The 22,833-nt window shown below is 43.9% G+C and overlaps 1 protein-coding gene across 1 annotated transcript in view; it reads left to right on the top strand.

The window, feature by feature from the left end:
- Positions 1-1,385: 1,385 nt before the first annotated feature.
- The window catches only part of LOC137302313 (complement C1s-1 subcomponent-like), a 35,932-nt gene continuing 14,484 nt past the window's right edge, over positions 1,386-22,833 (top strand). The window contains exons 1-8 of the mRNA XM_067971952.1: positions 1,386-2,254; positions 6,160-6,334; positions 8,825-8,947; positions 11,450-11,571; positions 13,457-13,535; positions 14,521-14,658; positions 17,086-17,160; positions 18,063-18,811. Of these exons, the coding sequence (XP_067828053.1) occupies positions 2,018-2,254; positions 6,160-6,334; positions 8,825-8,947; positions 11,450-11,571; positions 13,457-13,535; positions 14,521-14,658; positions 17,086-17,160; positions 18,063-18,811 (1,698 nt within the window). The 5' untranslated portion in view covers positions 1,386-2,017. The remainder of the gene's footprint in view (positions 2,255-6,159; positions 6,335-8,824; positions 8,948-11,449; positions 11,572-13,456; positions 13,536-14,520; positions 14,659-17,085; positions 17,161-18,062; positions 18,812-22,833) is intronic.

Consider the following 22,833-nt stretch of genomic DNA (forward strand, 5'->3'; position numbering starts at 1 on the left):
TCCATCTATCTATCTATCCATCTATCTCTCCATCTATCTATCAATCTATCTATCTATCAATCTATCTATCTATCAATCTATCTATCAATCTATCTATCTATATATCTATCAATCTATCTATATATATCTCTCTCTATCCATATATCTATCTATCGATATATCTCTCCATCCATCTATTTATATATATATATATCTATCCATCTATCTCTCCATCTATCTATCTATCCTTCTATCTATCCATCTATCTATCAATCTATCTATCTATATCTCTATCCATCTATCTATCTGTCCATCTATCTATCCATCCATCTATCTATCCATCCATATATCTATCTATCTATATATCTATCAATCTATCTCTCTATCTCTCTATCCATTTATCTATCTCTCTATCAATCTATCTCTCTATCTTTCTATCCATTTATCTATCTTTCTATCCATTTATCTATCTTTCTATCCATCTATCTCTCTACCTATCTATCCATCTATCTCTCTATCTCTCTATCCATCTATCTCTCTATATCGGTTTCTCTCTCCACCTGTTTATTGCCCTTTTCTCTGTTGTTGTTTCTCTATCGTTTTCTGTCTCTCCTCCTTCATTACTCAAGTTTATCAAATAACTTTCTAATCTTTATCAAAAAATACAATATTAAAGCATGAGCAGGAGGTAAATTAGCAAATTCTAATTCTCTAATCTCTAACCAAATATTTGCAATCGAGATGTTAAAGTTCAAAGGGAAGGTAAAGGTCGAGTCTGGCCGCTCAGCCGCCTGTTTGAGAGAAAATATTAACTTACAGAGAAAGGTACATTTCAGGAGCCCCGGGTTTTAATAAATCAATCATTTGCTCTGTCCAACTTTCGACGAAGAAAACATGTGGTAAGTTATAAAGAAATCCCCAATGTAATGAATGCCTAATAAGCATTTCACTGGTGTAGTGTTTTATTCCAAAGAAATGTTCATTTAAACGAAAATGTAGTTGTTATCTCAAGATCGTTAATAAATTAGCCGCTTTCAAAGGGAACTTTTAAATTGATAAAATATATTTTTACATAAAGGTTTATCATGTACATTTTCTAATATTTTACCGTCTTGAATTTAGCTTTTATCGAACAGAGAAAAATACTTAAACCAATTATTTATCAACCAATTAAAGATTAATTTGCATTTTTTTCATATACTGGTTTATTTTAAGGAACTGATGTGGGCTGTTTCAGCCGTGTCCGGACACACACACACACAGACACAGACAGAAAGACCCATACAAATACACACACACACACACACAGAAAGACCCATACAAATACACACACACCGACCCATACAAATACACACACAGACACACACACACACAGACCCATACAAATACACACACAGACACACACACACAGACCCATACAAATACACACACAGACACACACACACACACAGACCCATACAAATACACACACACAGACCCATACAAATACACACACAGACACACACACAGACCCATACAAATACACACACAGACACACACACACACAGACCCATACAAATACACACAGACACACACACAGACCCATACAAATACACACACAGACACACACACACACACAGACCCATACAAATACACACAGACACACACACACAGACCCATACAAATACACACAGACACACACACAGACCCATACAAATACACACAGACACACACACAGACCCATACAAATACACACACAGACACACACACAGACCCATACAAATACACACACACAGACCCATACAAATACACAGAGACACAGGCACACACACCCATACAAATACACACACACAGACCCATACAAATACACACACACACACACACACAGACAAACACACAGACCCATACAAATACTCAGTGACACACACACACCCAAACAAATACACAGTGAGGTTAAAGCCGCGATATTAATGCGGGTTGTTGTGTCTGTGTGTGCATCCATTGGGGATGATTTTTCTATCTGTTTCTGAGAATTGCTCCGATCAGTCCTAACAGAGATATGTCATTGATTTCCCACAGGCCACCTGTATTTATGTTACTAATGATTCCCGCATCCGGTACCATTCATCTCAATCAGCCTTTTGGAGAACTCTCCTCTCCCAACCACCCCCTGCGATATCCAGCTAACAGCAATGAGGCCTGGGACATCTCAGCACCACAAGGTTACATTATCAAAATTTATGTACCCTACGTCGACATTGAAAGATCGGAAGGATGTCAAACAAACCACATAAAGGTAATGTGACTGCGTTCGTGATCGCTGTAATTCGTGCAGTGGGCGTGGGACACACTGGACTGTCAGAGGATGTTCCCTTGAGGAAGGAATGACTTGAAGTTGAGGAAGTAGATTATGAACGATCTGTGGAGCAGTGGAATCGGCTAGGTTTCCTTAAATTTCTCTTTACTTTGCTCTTCTGAAGACGGACGTCCCCGACCTATACCCGACCCCAAGGGCTGGGCTTTGGAAACTCCTTAATCTTCATGGCTGAGTCAGGACAACGTGTTCCATTACAACAAAGAGCCCCCGAGGCTCCAGAAGTGGTTTTGATCGTGTACTCGTCCATCATCTGCACACACACACACACACAAACACACACACACACAAAAACACACACACACACACAAACACACACACAAGAACAAACACACAAACACACACACAAGAACAAACACACAAATACACACAAGAACAAACACACACACAAAAATACACACACACACAAACACACACACACATGAACAAACACACACACACACAAGAACAAACACACACACACAAACACACAAACACACACGAACAAACACACACAAATACACACAAGAACAAACACACACACAAAAATACACACACACATGAACAAACAAACACACACAAATACACACAAGAACAAACACACACACAAAAATACACACACACATGAACAAACACACACACACACAAGAACAAACACACACACACAAACACACAAGAACAAACACACAAACACACACGAACAAACACACACAAATACACACAAGAACAAACACACACACAAAAATACACACACACATGAACAAACAAACACACACAAATACACACAAGAACAAACACACACACAAAAATACACACACACATGAACAAACACACACACACACAAGAACAAACACACACACACAAACACACAAGAACAAACACACAAACACACACGAACAAACACACACAAATACACACAAGAACAAACACACACACACAAAAATACACACAAGTACAAACACACACACACACACAAGAACACACAAACACAAACACACAAACACACACACAAAAACACACACACACAAGAACAAACACATACACAAGAACAAACACACTCAAGAACAAACACACACACAAACACACACACAAGAACGAACACACACACACACACATCCACACATATACACACTTCATGTGATGAAAGGATTGCAGTGAGAAGCAATATAACTAACTGCCTTTTCATTGTTCAGTCACCCAGTGTTCACTCCATAAAAACGACCTCCCCCCCAATGCTCTGTTGATAAACTAACCGGCAATTATGAACCAGATCAAGGGGTCCGCAACTCAGCTCTTTGGTCTGTGCCCCCAACTCACATGGCGGAAGGAACACTCCGGATGCCTTCATTGTCTAACAAGCCAAAGAATCATAGAATCTTACAACATAGAAGGAAGCCATTGGGCCCATCATGCCTGTGCTGGCTCATTGAAAATCTATCCAATTAGTTCCACTCCCCTCAGCTATTTCCCAGAGCCCTGCAATTTTCTCCCATTCAAGGTATTGGTGAGACCGCACCTGGAATACAGCATACTGTTTTGGTCTCCATACTTAAGAAAAGACATACTTGCTCTCGAGGCAGTACAAAGAAGGTTCACTCGGTTAATCCCGGGGATGAGGGGGCAGACGTATGAGGAGAGGTTGAGTAGATTGGGACTCTACTCATTGGAGTTCAGAAGAATGAGAGGCGATCTTATTGAAACATATAAGATTGTGAAGGGGCTTGATCGGGTGGATGCGGTAAGGATGTTCCCAAGGATGGGTGAAACTAGAACGAGGGGGCATAATCTTAGAATAAGGGGCTGCTCTTTCAAAACTGAGATGAGGAGAAACTTCTTCACTCAGAGGGTAGTAGGTCTGTGGAATTTGCTGCCCCAGGAAGCTGTGGAAGCTACATCATTAAATAAATTTAAAACAGAAAGAGACAGTTTCCTAGAAGTAAAGGGAATTAGGGGTTACGGGGAGCGGGCAGGAAATTGGACATGAATTTAGATTTGAGGTTAGGATCAGATCAGCCATGATCTTATTGAATGGTGGAGCAGGCTCGAGGGGCCGATTGGCCTACTCCTGCTCCTATTTCTTATGTTCTTATGTTCTTAAGTATTTATCCAATTCCCTTTTGAAAGTTACTATTGAATCAGCTTCCACCGCCCTTTCAGGCAGCGCATTCCAGATCATTATAAATCATTGCCTAAAAAAAATCTCCCCTCTGATTCCTTGCCAATTATCAGAAATCTGTGTCCTCTGGTTATGGACCATTCTGCCACTGGAAACAATTTCTCCTTATTTACTCTATCAAAACCCTTCATAATTTTGAACACCTCTATTAAATCTCCCCTTAACCTTCTCTGCTCTAAGGAAAACAACCCCAGCTTCTCCAGTCTATCCACCTAATTGAATCATCCAGAATGCCCATGAGCATATTGGCTAACATCAAGATCATACTCGACTGAGATACCCCAGAAGATTAATAGGGCCCCCCAAAGACTCAAATTATGTAAGCTGATGTGTATATAGTAGTGAGCAGCTATTTGGTGGAAGCCTTATGGTTGATTTGGAGCCAACAGGGAAATGTGACAGGGAAATTCCAATTCCATGTGGTTCCAAAGTCTTCCCTATACACCCCAACCGATTTTGCTTTCCATGTAGACACATCCATTTTAATAAAGCCTAAGCAGACAATTTATGAATAGTTAACTCCATTTATTTTAAATTGGTTAACAGTTTCCTAAACAAAGAGAAGAATTGATTGAAGTGTCCATTAATAATCTCGCACAGCAATCTGGACCTCTTGATGTGTTTAGAAACACCAATGGCCATTGAAAGGAGTCGAGTTCATAGACAACTGTATTTTGTATGTTCTGTTGACCGGAGGTTGCCGGTTACGGTTACTGGCTTAGTACACAGAGGAGAAGAGTCAATTCTCTCTTAATTCTCAATTCGCTTTATTCACGCCGTTAGATCATATACATATAGCTTATACGTCTGGTTAGATATAGGCATGCACTTTACACCAGGTTATACAGTCTTATACCCAATCTAAGGTCTAAACGCACACCCACTAGGTTTCTCTGACACTCCCTGAGTGGTCACAGAATATAAAGAATAATACCCGAAAAGGAGAGCTGACGCTGGCCAGGCGTTCCATTCTCTCTCTCTCTCTCTTGACTTCGTCTCTACGTCCCTGACGTAGGGTCTTCCACTTCTGCGATGGTTGGTCTCCGGAGTCTTCGCTCTGGCTCCACGCCCCAGATCCTTCATTCTTATTCCGAATCTTATCTCTTCAGGCTGTGCTGTCTCCCTGTTTCGTTGGTTTAAGCTTTCTGGTTACCCTGTGTCTTCTCTTCATTGGCTCTGTCCCAAGGACTTAGGTAGCATTACCTCATTACTCCTTTTCTAAATAAGGACTTGTGTCTTATCACATTTCCTTTGTCTTTCACAAAACTTGGTTAATTCAAACCGGTTCCAGCCAGCTGAGGCCAGGACTGAACTCAGGTTACTTTAGTTCAAAAGTCATTCCTGCCTGTGTGTATCAGCAGCTGACGTCTCAGGTTACCTTCTGCAGCCCCTGGCCAACAGTTCATTCTTGTCTTTTTGCCGTGAATTTCCACTTTTACCGCCAGGCGGTAAACGGGTGGTGGCGGAGAGCCCCTCCCCTCCCCCCCCCCCCCCATATTTTCATTTCCATTGGTGAAAATCAGGTGGGGTACAAAACGGCCGACCAATCCAATACCGCTCATTTTCCACCAGGCATTAAAAGCGATACTCACCCTTTTTGTGGAGTTTTAAGCACATTACACTGAATGTGTGTGGTGATGATTTATTATTAATACTATTACTTTTACAACAGATCCTATCAGAGGAGAAAGAATTGGCTAGGCTGTGTGGCAAGCGGGAAGATGATGGAAGTGACCCAGGACTGCACGAGTACTATTCTACCAGTAACTCTCTGAGGGTTTTATTTACGTCGACAGATTCTGAAACCAAACCATTCACTGGGTTTCTGGCACTCTATTCACGTGTTGGTAAGTTACACACTGTAGAGTTTGACCGGGGCATAGTAATGAATAATGCTGGATGACAGGGTCAAGACTAGACCTTGTTACTTGGGTGATGTTTGCTTTACCCACAAACACAGCTTACATTATGGTCACAATTGGCACTACTTCACAACTTAAGTGAGATGGAGCCTGGAAGGTCTTTAACTTGATTATTTTCACACTTCCGAACCAGGATGATTATCACTAGCCTTCCTTGTATTTTGACCCATCAAGCTCCAGAAACTCTTTATTTACCTGCCATCAGATATTTACAAGCAATTCGCTGGTGTCGAATTGAACTCAGAAATTTACAAGCAGCTACAATTCCCCGGGTTCTCACGAAGAGATCCTGAGCAGCAGTCTTCATAGAATGGGCCAGCTGGGAAGCTGAATGTCAGAAGTGAGCTACAACCCCAAGACCAACTCTGAGCAATGCCAAAGGAGATTTAGTAGCATATAGATAAATAGATGGATTGTAGAGATAGAAAGATGGATAGATAGATAGATAGGTGGATAGATAGATAGGTTGATAGATAGATAGATAGATAGATAGATAGATAGATAGATAGATAGATAGATAGATAGATAGATAGAGACAGAAATCGATAGAGATAGATGGAGATAGATCGATAGATGGAGATAGATCGATAGATGGAGATAGATCGATAGATGGAGATAGATCGATAGATAGATAGATGGATAGATAGAGAGAGATAGATGGAGCTAGATAGATAGAGAGAGACAGAGATAGAGTGATAGATAGAGAGAGACAGAGATAGAGAGATGGAGATAGATGGATAGATATAGAGATAGATAGATAGATAGATAGATAGAGACAGAGATAGAAAGATAGAGATAGATAGATGGATAGATAGATCTAGAGAGATAGATAGATAGATAGATGATGGACACATTAATCATTCCTTCTTTTCTCTTGTTTTCTGCGCCCATGTGGATCAAAACTAAAATACTATTGGCCTTTATTTATCTTTTTCTACCTGCATTCGCACTTTGATGGAATGATTTATTTGAACCCCCTCGGTCTCTGCTCATCCACACACAGTATACTTTAGATGTGTGAGAAGAGGAAGCACGTTCGGGGGTGGGGGGTCATTTTAATTTTGGCGATAGTATAAAATGGGCATTTATGGAGTTAGTCGCCCACTGTGCACCAAGCCTGATTTTCCTTCACATTGACGACCGATCCGAGATAGCACATTTTACACTATCGACAAAATGTTACAAATATCCCAAGCTCGCCTTGCGAATATTCCGGTTCCAGACAGGTGTGTTATTTACTTCCTTCAGAAAAAAAAACACCGACAGATATCTTTATTTCAATTGTGGCATGCAAAAAGGATTTTTACACCACTGTAGAAAATGTGCATGTTTTTATTGCTTTGTTCATTATTCAATTATGAATTATTAGCCTAACCTACTTCCATTGACATTCAATAGCATTACCATCGTTGAATCACCCACCCTTAACATCCTAGGGGTCACCATTGACCAGAAACTCAATTGGACTAGCTACATAAGTGCCTTGGCTACAAGAGCAGGTATTCTGTGGCGAGTGACTCACCTCCTGACTCCTCAAAAGCCTTTCCATTACCTACAATGCACAAGTCAGGAGTGTGATGGAACACTCTCCACTTGCCTGGATGAGTGCAGCTGCAACAACACTCAAGAAGCTCGACACCATCCAGGACAAAGTAATCCACTTAATCGACAGCCCATCCACTGCCTTAAACATTCACTCCTTCCACCACCGGCACACCGTGGCTGCAGTGTGTACCATCCACAGGATGCACTGCAGCAACTCACCAAGGCTTCTTCGACAGCACCTCCCAAACCCGCGACCTCTACCACCTAGAAGGACAAGGGCAGTAGGTACATTAGAACACTACCACCTCCAAATTCCCTTCCACGTCACACACCATCCTCATTTGGACATATATCACCCTTCCTTCATTGTCTCTGGATCAAAATCCTGGAAATCTCTGCATAACAGCACTGTGGAAGTATCTTCACCATTAAGACTACAGTGTTCAATAAGAGGGCCCACCACCACCTTCTCAAGAGCAACTAGGGATGGGCAATAAATGCCAACCTTGCCAGCGACGCCCACATCCCGAGAATTATTTTTAAAAAATATTTTACGATTGTGAGGAGGAGGATTCTTTTGCTAAGCACAACTGTGAGTTTAAAGAACACATTTACAATTTCATTACAATGGATAGAAGACATTATCTTCTATAAGTCCATGAGGGAGAAAGGAATAGAAGGATATGCTGATAGGGTGAGATGAAGTAGAGAAGGAGGAGGCTCATGTGGAGCATAAAATCTGGCATAGACCAGTTGGGCCGAATGGCCTGTTTCTGTGCTGTAAGTTCTGTGTAATCTAAATTCTCCTTCACTCAGAAGTCTAATTGTTGTTCCTTTTCCTCTTTCAATTACTGGGTCTTTTCTGCCCAGATGTCAACGAGTGTGAGCTTGAGGCCCACGGGTGCAGTCATTACTGCGGGAACACTATCGGTGGATATTACTGCTACTGCCCGCTTGGATTTGTGATTCAGAGCGACAAGCAGAACTGTAAAAGTAAGTTTGGGTGTGTTTTGGGGAAATCAAACCAAACCCGTTATTATATTTTGCTTCTAAATTATTGCAATGTCAAACATAACACCCTTTGCATTAAATTGTAGTAACCTACGATAAAATCTCTATTTCGTGGACTTAAGAAGGATTTCCATATCTGCTGTCCCCTCCAACGAACATCTTTCCCACTGCTGCACTCTCCTCTTTTAAGGTCACTGGATGATGGTGGGATACAGTTAGATGTGCATCGGCATAATTTACCCTCTAGGTATAGAACTTTGCAGAAGGAGCTTGGAAAAGTTATTCAACTGCACAGTGACTTGTATTAGAAGTTACTGTGTAATAATCCATGGCGGGGTATTGTCCCTGAGATCACTCAGTTCAGCTTTCCACCCACTTATGACTTCACACAGTGAGGCAGTCCTGCAGTCAGTCAGTCCTTCCTTCCCCCCCTTCCCTCCTTCCTTCCTCCCTTTCCTCCTTCCTTCCTTCCTCCCTTCCCTCCCTCCTTTCTTCCTTCCTTGCCTTCCTCCCTTCCCTCCCTCCTTCCTTCCTCCCCCTCCCTCCTTCCTTCCTCCCCCCCTCCTTCCTTCCTCCCCCCTCCTTCCTTCCTTCTTCCCTTCCTCCCTCCTTCCTTCCTTCCTCCCTTCCCTCGCTCCCTCCTTCCTCCCTTCCCTCCCTCCTTCCTTCCTCCCTCCCTCCATCCTTCCTTCCTTCCTCCCTCCCTTCCTTCCTTCCTCCCTCCTTCCTTCCTCCCTCCCTCTCTCTCTCCTTCCTTCCTCCCTCCCTCCCTCCCTCCTTCCTTCCTCCCCTCCCTCCCTCCTTCCTTCCCTTCCTCCCTCCTTCCTTCCTTCCCTTCCTCCCTCCTTCCTTCCTCCCCTCTCTCCTTCCTTCCTTCCCTCCTTCCTTCCTTCCCTGCCTCCTTCCTTCCTCCCCTCCCTCCTTCCTTCCTTCCCTTCCTCCCTCCTCCCTCTCTTCCCTCCCTCCTTCTTTCCTTCCTCCCTCCCTCTCTTCCCTCCTTCCTCCCTTCCCTCCCTCCCTCTCTCCTTCCTTCCCTCCTTCCTCCCTCCCTCCCTCATTTAGGTCTACTTAGCCTTGCGAGAACAGTCACCGGATAAGGTTAAATCTCATGGGATCCAAGGTGAGGTAGCCAATTGGATACAAAATTGGCTTGACGACAGAAGACAGAGGGTGGGTGCAGAGGGTTGTTTTTCAAACTGGAGGCCTGTGTCCAGCGGTGTGCCTCAGGGATCGGTGCTGGGTCCGCTGTTATTTGTTATTTATATTAATGATTTGGATGAGAATTTAGGAGGCATGGTTAGTAAGTTTGCAGATGACACCAAGATTGGTGGCATTGTGGACAGTGAAGAAGGTTATCTAGGATTGCAACGGGATCTTGATAAATTGGGCCAGTGGGCCGATGAATGGCAGATGGAGTTTAATTTAGATAAATGTGAGGTGATGCATTTTGGTAGATCGAATCGGGCCAGGACCTACTCCGTTAATGGTAGGGCGTTGGGGAGAGTTATAGAACAAAGAGATCTAGGAGTACAGATTCATCGCTCCTTGAAAGTGGAGTCACAGGTGGATAGGGTGGTGAAGAAGGCATTCAGCATGCTTGGTTTCATTGGTCAGAACATTGAATGCAGGAGTTGGGATGTCTTGTTGAAGTTGTACAGGGCATTGGTGAGGCCACACTTGGAGTACTGTGTACAGTTCTGGTCACCCTATTATAGAAAGGATATTATTAAACTAGAAAGAGTGCAGAAAAGATTTACTAGGATGCTACCGGGACTTGATGGTTTGACTTACAGGGAGAGGTTAGACAGACTGGGACTTTATTCCCTGGAGAGTAGGAGGTTAAGGGGTGATCTTATAGAAGTCTATAAAATAATGAGGGGCATAGATAAGGTCGATAGTCAAAATCTTTCCCCAAAGGTAGGGGAGTCTATAACGAGGGGGCACAGATTTAAGGTGAGAGGGGAGAGATACAAAAGGGTCCAGAGGGGCAATTTTTTCACTCAAAGGGTGGTGAGTGTATGGAACGAGCTGCCAGAGGCAGTAGTAGAGGCGGGTACAATTTTGTCTTTTAAAAAGCATTTGGACAGTTACATGGGTAAGATGGGTATAGAGGGATATGGGCCAAGTGCAGGCAATTGGGACTAGCTTAGTGGTATAAACTGGGCGACATGGACATGTTGGGCCGAAGGGCCTGTTTCCATGTTGTAACTTCTATGATTCTATGATTCTGGACACCACACTTTAGAGAGGGTGTCGAGGTCCTACAGAGGACGTAGAGGAGATTTACTAGAATGGGGATAGATGAAAAACTTTAGGTGTGCGGAGTAATGGGAAACTGCTTCCAGTGGCAGGAGGGTGGGTGACCAGAGGACACAGATTTAAGGTGATCGGCAAAAGAACCAGAGGGCAAAACGACTTTTAACATTAATAGAATGAATTATTTTAGCCAAGAGGTCTGTTGCCTGTATTTGCTTTTCCCTACAGAAGTGCAAACAATCTGTCCCAATCGAGTTTTAGCAAACACCATTCTGCAGCCCCCGTGGCTGAAATTCAATTTCCAAGACACGGTAAAGGTGACTTGTGTCCGAGGATATGAAATAGTCGAGGTGAGTATTTAACGTCGGCCTTTTCTCGTTGTTTTCCTCGTTCATTGCGTTATATCTCAACGGCGTTTCTCACTAATCTACTGGGACAGTTAAACTGCATGGCCAGTATCCAGATCACATACAGCGCGGCTCAGAACATTAAACACACCCAGTAAACGTTTCTCTATAATGTGTGATTGAGTCAGATAAAATTTACCTGAGGAAGTCCCCCCTTCCTTTTCTATTTTCTCCCTTCCTTTTCTTTTTTCCTCCCTTCCTTTTCTTTTTTCCTCTCTCCCTTCCTTTTCTTTTATCCTCCCTTCTTGCCTTCCTTCCTTCTTTTCCTTTTTCCTTCCTTCCTTTTCTTTTTTCCTCCCTTCTTTCCTTTCTTCCTTCCTTCCTTTCCTTTTTCCTTCCTTCCTTTTTTCTTCCTTCCTTCTTTTCTTTTTTCCTCCCTTCTTTCTTTTTTCCTTCCTCCCTTCCTTTCTTCTTTTCTTTTTCCATCAATATTTACCTGAGGAAGGAGGAAGTCTCCGAAAGCTTGTGAATTTAAAATAAAATTGCTGGACTATAACTTGGTGTTGTAAAATTGTTTACAATGAGTCAGATAAAGCACAGGTCAGATAGAAGTATAGCTCCCTATACACTATACACGGAGCAATCAAACACTGGCCGGTCGGTACAATGCGGGTTAGACACAGAGTTCAACTCCCTCTATACTGTCCCTCACACCAGGCGCTCCCTCACTTCCCTGTGAAGTGCTTTTCTTTCTGTCTTTCTACCGATATATCATCCTTCCTTCCTTTCTTCCTTCTTTTCCCTTTTCCTCCCTTTCTTCCTTTTCCTTTTTCCTTCCTTCCTTCTTATCCTTTTTCCTTCTCTCCTTCCTTTTCTTTTTTCCTCCCTTCTTTTTTCCTTCTTTCTTTCCTTCCTTCTTTTCCTTTTTCCTTCTTTCCTTCCTTTTATTTTTTCCTCCCTTCCTTCCTTCTTTCCTTTCTTCCTTCCTTCTTTTCCTTTTTCCTTCTTTCCTTCCCCTTTTCCCTCCCTCCCTTCCTTCTTTTCTTTTTTCCTCCCATCCTTCCTTCTTTCCTGTCTTCCTTCCTTCTTTTCCCTTTTCCTTCCTTCTTTTCCCTTTTCCTTCCTTCTTTTCCCTTTTCCTTCCTTCTTTTCTTTTTTCCTTCCTTCTTTTCCTTTTTCCTTCTTTCCTTCCTTCTTTTCTTTTGTCCCCCCTTCCTTTTCTATTTTCTCCCTTCCTTTTCTTTTTTCCTCCCTTCCTTCCTTCCTTCCTTCTTTTCCTTTTTCCTCCCTTCCTTCTTTTCATTTTCCCTCCCTTCCTTTTCTTTTTTCCTCTCTCCCTTCCTTTTCTTTTATCCTCCCTTCTTGCCTTCCTTCCTTCTTTTCCTTTTTCCTTCCTTCCTTTTCTTTTTTCCTCCCTTCTTTCCTTTCTTCCTTCCTTCTTTTCCTTTTTCCTTCCTTCCTTTTTTCTTCCTTCCTTCTTTTCTTTTTTCCTCCCTTCTTTCTTTTTTCCTTCCTCCCTTCCTTTCTTCTTTTCTTTTTCCATCAATATTCTTTCTCACTCCCTGCCTTTCTTTCGTTCGTTCTTTCTCCCCTCCTCTTGATTCGTTTTCTTGTCGCCTGCTCTCGCAGCCCCTGAAAACCAGTCACAAAGCAGCACCGGGATAAAGAAGGCCAAATATGACCGAGTTTGGGCTAAGACTGCAGAGTGGGAGGAGTTTGCTGATATAACATCTCAAACAAACCACAGAATCACAATAATGATGCACAAAGGATTAATTTGGTTCCCAGTGCAAATATATTCCAGAATCCTCAGTTAGTTTGGGTGACTAATATGCGACAGATAAGTTTTCGTGTAAAAAGTAACACGTTGCTGTAATATCTCTCGTAGGGTTTAAAGACAATCCCATACTTTTTTGCTGAATGTCAGCAGGACGGGAGTTGGAAGAGCCCTGGGTACAGCTGTCAGCGTAAGTGGCATTACACGTTATTGGGATATTTTGCTTCTTGAGACATTGCAGTCGGAGGTCGTGAAGAATTTGTCTGTGAAATACAAAATTTGTCACAGCAGAATTGTTGATGACAGAAAAAAAAAACCAATCGAAATTGACAATAGAACAAATCGACAATTGACAACAGAATTAGATCAAAGGTCGCAGGGGGCGAAATTCCAATTCGGTGGGAGGGTGAAATCGGGCGGATCTCCCGCCAGTTGTCCAGCCCAGCCCATTGACTGTAACGCCTTCACCCGTTTGACCGCACCAGTCTACAGTCACAGCAACGTCCATCCGTTACAATTTAAGACGGTTTTTGTCACTGTATTTGTGACTTACGCCTCGAAGTGACTGGCCGCCCTTTCGACCCACCAACGCTTAAGCTGCTGCTGTGACATTCCTCCCTGCTCCAATCTGACACATATTACATTTCAGATCATGGAATCGTAGAGATTTACAGAAGGAGGCCATTCGGCCCGTCGTGCCCGTGCCCACCCAAAATGAGCCACCCAGCCTAATCCCACTTCCCATCGCTTGGTCCGTAGCCCTGTAGGTTTACGGCACTTCAGGTGCACGTCCAGGGACTTTTTAAATGAGTTGAGGGTTTCTGCCTCCGCCACCCTTTCAGGCAGTGAGTTCCAGACCCCACCCCGCCACCCTCTGGGTGAAAAGAAAATCTCCTCTGCTCCCCTCTGAATTGAAAGGGTTAACCAGCGATTTGGAGGGATGGATAGGGGTGATGTCAGACCAACGATCTGTCGACGTCTGGGCTCAGATCGCCACTCGGAGAGTGATTTTAACCTAACCTGCCGGGCGGGAAACTGAGGGGATCAGGTGGAAGGCCGGATTATACAGCTCTCCCAATTTAACTCTGCATTGAAAGCGAACATAAAGACTGCCAGGATAGGTCCTTCAATTAGAAGGTGCTGACTGTTTAGTTTCTTGCTCCTTATTTCTACAGTTGTGGACTGTTCTGCCCCATCTTCCATTGAGAATGGACGATTTGCATTTATTACTGAGACGGATGTCACCACCTATAGATCATCAATTCGGTATCAGTGCAATGAGCCTTATTATCAACTGGAGTCAGAAAGCAGCCGTGAGTAGACTGTTTTAGTGTATTTTCAATACACTCAGCAGATTTTCCCATTCATGGTCATTACCTGGTGGCCCCGAGGGGTGATGAGGACGGTGCGATTGATGTCGTGTATATGGACTCTCAAAGGGCGTTTGATAAAGTGCCTCTTGTTAGCGAAATTGAAGCACTTGGGATTAAAGGGGCAGTGGCTGCAATGGATACAAAAATTGGCTAAGGGACATAATGCAAAGAGTAGTGGTGAACGGTTGTTTTTCGGACTGGAAGGAAGTTTACAGTGGTGTTCACCAGGGGGTTAGTATTAGGACCACTGCTCTTTTTGATATATATTAATGACCTGGACTTGGGTAGACAGGGCATAATTTCAAAGTTTGCAGCTGACACGAAACTCGGACATGTAGTAAACAGGGAGGAGGATAGTTACAGACTCCAGGAGGGCATAGACAGCCTGGTGAAATGGGCAGACATATGGCAGATGAAATTTAACACAGAGAAGTGTGAAGTGATTTATGTTGGTCGAAAGAATCAGGAGAGACAATATAAACTAAATGATACAATTTGAAAAGAGGTGCAAGGAACGGAGAGACCTTGGGGTGTACGTACACAAATCTTTGATGGTGACAGGACAAATTGAGAAGGCTGTTAAAAAGGCATATGGGATCCTGGGCTTTATAAATAGAGGCCTAGAGTACAAAAGCAAGGAAGTTATGTTAAACCTTTATAAAACACTGGTTAGACCCCAGTTGGAGTATTGTGGCCACATCTGGGCAACACATTATAGGAAGGCTTTAGAGAGGGTGGGGAGGAGATTTACTAGAATGGTGCCAGGGATGAGGGACTTCAGTTATGTGGAAAGATGAGAGAAGCTGGGATTGTTCTCCTTGGAACAGAGAAGGTTAAGGGGAGATTTAATGGAGGTGTTCAAAATCGTGAAGGGCTTTGATGGAATAAATAAAGAGAAACTGCTTCCAGTGGCAGATGGTCGGTAACCAGAGGACACGGATTTAAGGTAATTGGCAAAAGAACCAGATGCAACTTAAGGGGAAAAAATTGCACAGCGAGTTGTGGTGATCTGGAATGCACTGCCTGAAAGGGCGGTGGAAGCAGATTCAATAGTAACTTTCAAAAGGGAGTTGGATAAATACTTGAAGGGGAAAAATTTGCAGGGCTGTGGGGAAAAAACAGGGATGTGGGACTAATTGGATAGCTCTTTCAAAGAGCCGGCCCAGGCACGATGGGCCGAACGGCCTCCTCCCGTGCTGTATCATTCTATGATTCTATGAAATGTTTTTGAACGAGGGTGTTGGATGGGGATTGGGCTCGGCTGTGATTGGCCCGAGTAGCCACGTTCATTGTCTAGATCCATCAATGGAGGGTGACCAGTGCGGTACCAGAGAGCATGGAACTGAAGCCCGGGGATATCACCACGTTTTGGGGGGGAAGAGGCACAGGGGCGATGGTGAAAAGCGCAGAACATTGAGAATACCTTTAAAATATAACGGGTTTTTAATATAACGGGTCAGTTGCTGTCTTTTCTATGTTTCTACCTCTCTATCTCTGTTTTTTTTTGTTTGTTGTTTTTTTTGGTGATTTGTATATTCTGTGAGACCTGGCAGGTAACACCTGTCTGTCTGCTCACTGATTGCCTTGGCAACAGGCAGTTGAAAAAACTGCCTGTACTCACCAAGCATTGTTCTGTGAATTATAAATGCGACTTCATTTCGAGGATTTCATTTCCACATCGTTCACCTGAGGAAGGAGGAAGCCTCCGAAAGCTTGTGAATTTAAAATAAAATTGCTGGACTATAACTTGGTGTTGTAAAATTGTTTACAACCTTTAAAATAGGTCGTCATTTAAGCCCGACGTGGTGTGGTGTGCTCAAGCCAGGACTTGTAATATTGCATCGCACCCATAAAACCACCATAGTCACAATCATGGCCAAGGCTATAAGGTATTAGCATCCGTTGAAGAAATTGGATAGGTTTCAGAAGGACACTTGAGTCCCCGGTGCTCTGGATCTTACGCACTTTGAACATGGACGACTGGAACGGGTTCGTTGGTGCAGTGATGAAGCTTTCTCGGCCCTAAGCTCTGGAATCCCCTCCTTAAAACTCTCCGCCTCTCTCTCCTCCTTTAAGACGCTCCTTAAAACCTACCTCTTTGACCAAGCTTTTGGTCACCTGTCCTAATATCTCCTTATGTGGCTCGGTGTCAAATTTTGTTTGATAATCGCTCCTGTGAAGCGCCTTGGGGACGTTTCACTACGTTAAAGGCGCTATATAAATGCAAGTTGGTGTTTCTGTACGCTCGGTAACTACGCTCGATCACGGAAGAAAGCTCGAACGTCTTAAAAGTGCCAGTTCAACTGAATATACTTTGTGACCCAGTGAACTCTGCTATTTACAAGTTTGTTATTCTTTTATTGACAGGAGACTTTTTTTGCAAAGCTGATGGAACTTGGGAAAACAACAGGACAGGGCAAGTCCTCCCCAAGTGTGCTCCAGGTACATTTGGCAACGTTAATGACTGATGTACAATAATTGATTATCGGTTTACACGTGCCCTTCCATTATAAGCGTAGACAAATACATTTATAGTGGAAAAAGTTTATAAAACATTGTGACCATAAACTTGACGACAGGAAGCAAGTTTTAAAAAAACGGAATTGTGCGTAGACACGGGGATAGTTTTAATCTGACCTGTCTGATGGGGCGAAGTGCAATTCTGCTTTTACGCCTTGCCTGATTTTACTCAGCATTGGTGCAAATTTTCACCTTTATGGAAATCAGGTGGGCTGTGAATCAATGTGAATTCACCCCGATTTTTAGCAGGTTGTACAGATTTTATCATTTTTTTTTTTAGTTATGTGGCTATCGGACGTTACGTTTTTCGGTTGCAGGCTCGTAACAAAAAGCGAATGTGTAGCTGGGCCAAATCAGCGAGTTGTCCTTCACGGAGGCGTGTGTGGGTAGATCTCCCTCTTCACAATGGGCCGCAAGAGCTAGGCGGGGTAGGTACCCTTACCACAAGATTGGACAATAAGATGCTCACGGTCTTTCATTCAGCGATTTTAATGGCTGAAATTGGGCGAGTGGCCAAATTTGCAATAAGAGCTTCTGCCTCACCAAACTCTCACGCCCTGGGCGTAAAGAGTAAAATCTAATGGCGGAACAGGCTGGAGGGGCTGAATGGCCTACACCTGCTCCTATGTTCCCAGAAGAGGAACATCAATCGCCATTTGCAGATATGGGACCGAACAAATTGTTGAGGTTCTACTGAACTGAACTGACTCCAACCCCATCCCTCCCGTCCTGCCCACGTGGTGTATGACCCCAGTGAAAGGTTTGAGGAACATTTAATGGATGAGATAATGGCTGTCTAAGCTTTGCCTTTGGATATGTTACAGAGTGTGGCAAGCCGAGTAATCCCGTCATCTTCCACGAGCGGGTTCTCAAGGGGTCGGTGGCAAAGTGGGGCAGTTTCCCTTGGCAAGTCTACTTCCAGCAACCGAGGGGCGCAGGGGCACTTATATCAGACCGGTGGGTTCTCACCGCTGCCCACGTCGTTCACATGGTGTCCAGCTTCTCCATGATTGCAGGGATCATCAACTTGAAAAATATGAACCGTGGGACGCGGCTGTTCTATGATCAGGTGTTCATCCATCCCCGTTACAAGCACCCCAAAGATGGAGAAGGTGGATATAATTATGACAATGACATCGCTCTGGTTAGACTCAGATCCAAGGTTCAAATGGGACCCAATCTTTCCCCCGTGTGCCTCCCCAGGAGAGACCCGCAACACCAGATACCAGCGAATAAATTGGGGCTGGTTTCGGGTTGGGGAGTCACCGAAAACGACACGTTGCCCACTGACCTGATGTTTGTGCGGCTAGCGGTAACAGACATGGAGGAGTGCCGAAATCAAACAGCGGGGCACCGTGTCACCGTCACGGAGAATATGATCTGCGCTGGCGGCGAGGGAGGTTCGGACGCTTGCCAAGGTGACAGTGGTGGAGCGTTTGTCTTCACCCGTCCCAAGCCCAGAAATAACGAGTTCTTTGTCGGAGGCATCGTATCGTGGGGGATAAAATGCGGCACATTCGGTTTCTACACTAAAGTGGTCAATTATCTGGATTGGATGGAGCACATCATGAGAAACAATTAACCTTTCAAAACGCAGCAAATACCACCGAGTTCAAATATCTGAATTTATTCACCTGTTTCTAATTAAGTAAAATGAAAGCTTTGTGGTCGAAACTACAGCACAGAAACAGGCCATTCGGCCCAACTGGTCTATGCCGGTGTTTATGCTCCACATGAGCCTCCTCCCACCCAACTTCATCTCACCCTATCAGCAAATCCTTCTATTCCTTTCTCCCTCATGTGTTTATCCGGCTTCCCCTTAAATGCATCTGTGTTATTCGCCTCAACTACTCCTTGTGGGAGCGAGTTCCACATTCTCACCACTCTCTGGGTAAAGAAGTTTCTTCTGAATTCCCCATTGGATTTATTAGCAACTATTTTATATTTATGACCTGTTCTTTTGGATTCCCCCACGAGTGGAAACATCTTCTCTACATCTACCCTATCGAACCCTATCATTATCTTAAAGACCTCTATCAGGTCACCCCTCAGCCTGGTCTTTTCTAGAGCGAAGAGCCCCAGCTTGTTCAGCCTTTCCTGATAAGGATATCCTCTCAGTTCTGGTATCATCCTTGTGAATCTTTTTTGCACCCTCTCCAATGCACCTGTGTCCTTTCTATAATATAGAGACCAGAACTATGCCCAGTGCTCCAAGTGTGGTCTAACCAAGGTTCTATACATGTTTAACATAACTTCTCTGCTTTTCAATTCTGTCCCTCTAGAAATGAACCCTAGTGCTTGATTTCCCTTTTTTATGACCTTATTAACCTGCGTCACTACTTTTGGTGATTTGTTATCTGTACCCCTCGATCCCTTTTGCCCCTCTATTTATATTGAAATTCATTTGCCAATCACCCGCCCATTCTGCAAGTTTATTAATGTCGTTTTGCATTTTGACTTATTCTTCCTTTGTATAAACTACACCCCCGAATTTGGTGTCCACAAATTTTGAAATTGAACTTCTGATTCCCAAATCAAAATCGTTATTGTAAATTGTGAAAAGTGGTCACAGCACCGATCCCTGTGGAACAACACTTCCCAACTTTTGCCAGTTTGTGTAGATACCCTTAACCCCGACTCTCTGTTTTCTGTTTTGTAACCAACTTGCCATCCATTCTGCTTCCTGTCCCCTGTCTCCACATGCTCTGACTTTAGTCATGAGTCTACAATGCGGTACCTTATCGAAGGCCCTTTTGAAAATCTAAATATATTACATCTACTACATTGCCCTTGTCTACTCTGTTACTTCTTCAAATAATTCAATAAGGTTGGTTAAGCATGACTTTCCCTTCTGAAATCCGTGCCGACTATTCTTTATTATATTTTCATTCTCTAGATGTCTTTCTACTACATCTTTGAGTAAAGATTCCATTAACTTTCCTACCACTGACGCTAAGCTAATTGGTCTTTAGTTCCCTCAACTTCTTGTATCTCCCTCTTTAAATGTAGGAGTAACATTAGCTGTCTGCCAGTCCTCTGGCACTATACCCTTTTCTGGTGAATTTTTATATGTATGTAATAGTGCCTCTGTTATCTCTTCCCTAACTTCTTTTAATATTTATAGATGCAATCCAGGGGTCTTATCCTCCCTAAGTTTGGGGTTAGGGTTAGGGTGAACCCTAAGATAGAAAGGGGGAGATAATTGATAAACTAATCAAACTTAGGGATAGGGTTAATATCTTTTTTGATCTCTTCTTCTAATGTCCTGCCCACCTTGTTAGTCTCCCTGGTAAATACAGAGGCAAAGTAACTATGGAATATTTCTGCCATTTCACTGTCATTACCTGTGAGTTTATCTTGTGGCCCTCAGTGGCCCTATCCCTATCCTGATTTTTCAGTGGTTATTTATGTGTCTGTAGAATACTTTATTTATTTTTATATTCCTTGATAATTCAATCTCATAATTCCTCTTTGCTTTCCTAATTATTTTTTTGACTTCTTTCTTATCCCTCTCCTTCATTCTCCATGTGCCTAAATTTGTTTCAATTTTACCCTTATCTCTTTATTCATCCATGGTGTTTCATTATTGGCTAGTTTGTTCTTGCTTTTTACAGGAATATACTTCTCCTGAACTCTCTTGATCACCGTTTTAAATTTATTACCCGTTGCAAGAATATCATCTCACGCCCATTTCTAAAGCTGTGCTCTCCCTCCCCGACTGCAGTCCATCAAAATTAAAGGGGTTTTGATGGAGTGGATAGGGTAGAAACCGTTTCCACTGGCAGGAGGGTCGGTAACCAGGGGACACAGATTTAAAATAATTGGTTAAAAATCCAGAGGGGAGATGAGGAGATTTTTTTTTTACGCAGCGAGTTGTGATGATCTGGAACGCGCTGCCTGAAAGGGCGGTGGAAGCAGATTCAATAGTAACTTTCAAAAGGGAATCGGATAAATACTTAAAAAGGGACATTTTACAAGGCTATGAGGGAAGAGCAGGGGGAGTGGGACTAATTGGGTAGCTCTTTCAGAGAGCTGGCACGGGCGCGATGGGCAGAATGGCCTCCTTCTGTGCTGGATGATTCTACGATTACAACACGGGGGGGCCTCGGTAGCTCCCTGTGGGCAATGGCAGCCTTCTGCTTACTGTCCTTGGGTGAGGCTGGAGAGGGAGTCTGGGTGGGGCAATTTGACCTTTTGTTGCATCGCTCCTGACCGCAACGTCCCCGTCGACCTACGTAACTACATACACGCTGATTCTCGAATGGGAGCCTGAGCTGGGAGGAGAGAAGGTGGTAAAGACCAGGGGTTTGAACCTGAATCTTTGCACCCCCAGGTATCAGTATTACATGCATGCCTGGCGTGGGTCTGAGATACGAGGGGTAATTTTAACCTAACGCCCCCCGGGCAGAAAGCTAATGGGTCGAGCGGCAGTTTGACATTGACCTCAATGGAGGGTAAAATGGGGATGGGTGTCAAGATGGCGTGTGACCTGATCCCATCAGTTTTCTGCCCGGCGGGTTAGGTTAAAATTACGAAAGGTCCCAAATGCCAACTCTGTAAAGTGGCAAGTTAACTGGCTTCAATCCAGGCTAAAGTCGGGGCAGGGGGGGGAGTGAGGGGGAGAGGCTACAATTGGCTACATTGCCTTGGGGCCAGTCAGTGATCCTACTCCTGGTCGCTATTCAGTAACAATGCTGGAGAGTGGCATTTGTCGTAGTCTTCACGTGGGTATTCTGCGGCGAGTGACTCACCTCCTGACTCCCCAAAGCCTTTCCACCATCTACAAGGCACAAGTTAGGAGTGTGATGGAATACTCTCCACTTGCATGGATGAGTGCAGCTCCAACAACACTCAAGAAGCTCGACACCATCCAGGACAAAGCAGCCCGCTTGATTGGCACCCCATCCACCACCCTAAACATTCACTCCCTTCACCACCAGCACACAGTGGCTGCAGTGTGTACCATCCACAGGATGCGCTGCAGCAACTCGCCAAGGCTTCTTCGACAGCATCTCCCAAACCCGCGACCTCTACCACCTAGAAGGACAAGGGCAGCAGGCACATGGGAACAACACCACCTGCACGTTCCCCTCCAAGTCACACACCATCCCGACTTGGAAATATATCGGCCGTTCCTTCATCGTCGCCGGGTCAAAATCCTGGAACTCCCTTCCTAACAGCACTGTGGGAGAACCGTCACCACACGGACTGCAGCGGTTCAAGAAGGCGGCTCACCACCACCTTCTCCAGGGGCAATTAGGGATGGGCAATAAATGCCGGCCTCGCCAGCGATGCCCACATCCCATTAACGAATATAAAAAAAAGATATTATCAAGCTGGGCACGTGACCACCCACCGTCAAATACTCCACCCACATTCACTCGTAGAGACACTGGAGGATAGAACCAATGTTCGTGCATCGTATCACCAGTGAGCGTCTTCAGGAGAGCAGGGTAGAACGCAGGAGAGAAGATAAAAAAATGTCGGTCAGGCATTCCCAGGTCGGTATGGCTTAAGTTTGTATCATTACCTTCACCCAGTTGAAGGCTCGATAGGGTAGATGCAGCGAGACGATTTCTTCTGGTGGGAAAATCC

This window comes from Heptranchias perlo, chromosome 35 (assembly GCF_035084215.1).
Source record: "Heptranchias perlo isolate sHepPer1 chromosome 35, sHepPer1.hap1, whole genome shotgun sequence".
Classification (NCBI taxonomy): Eukaryota; Metazoa; Chordata; class Chondrichthyes; order Hexanchiformes; family Hexanchidae; genus Heptranchias; species Heptranchias perlo.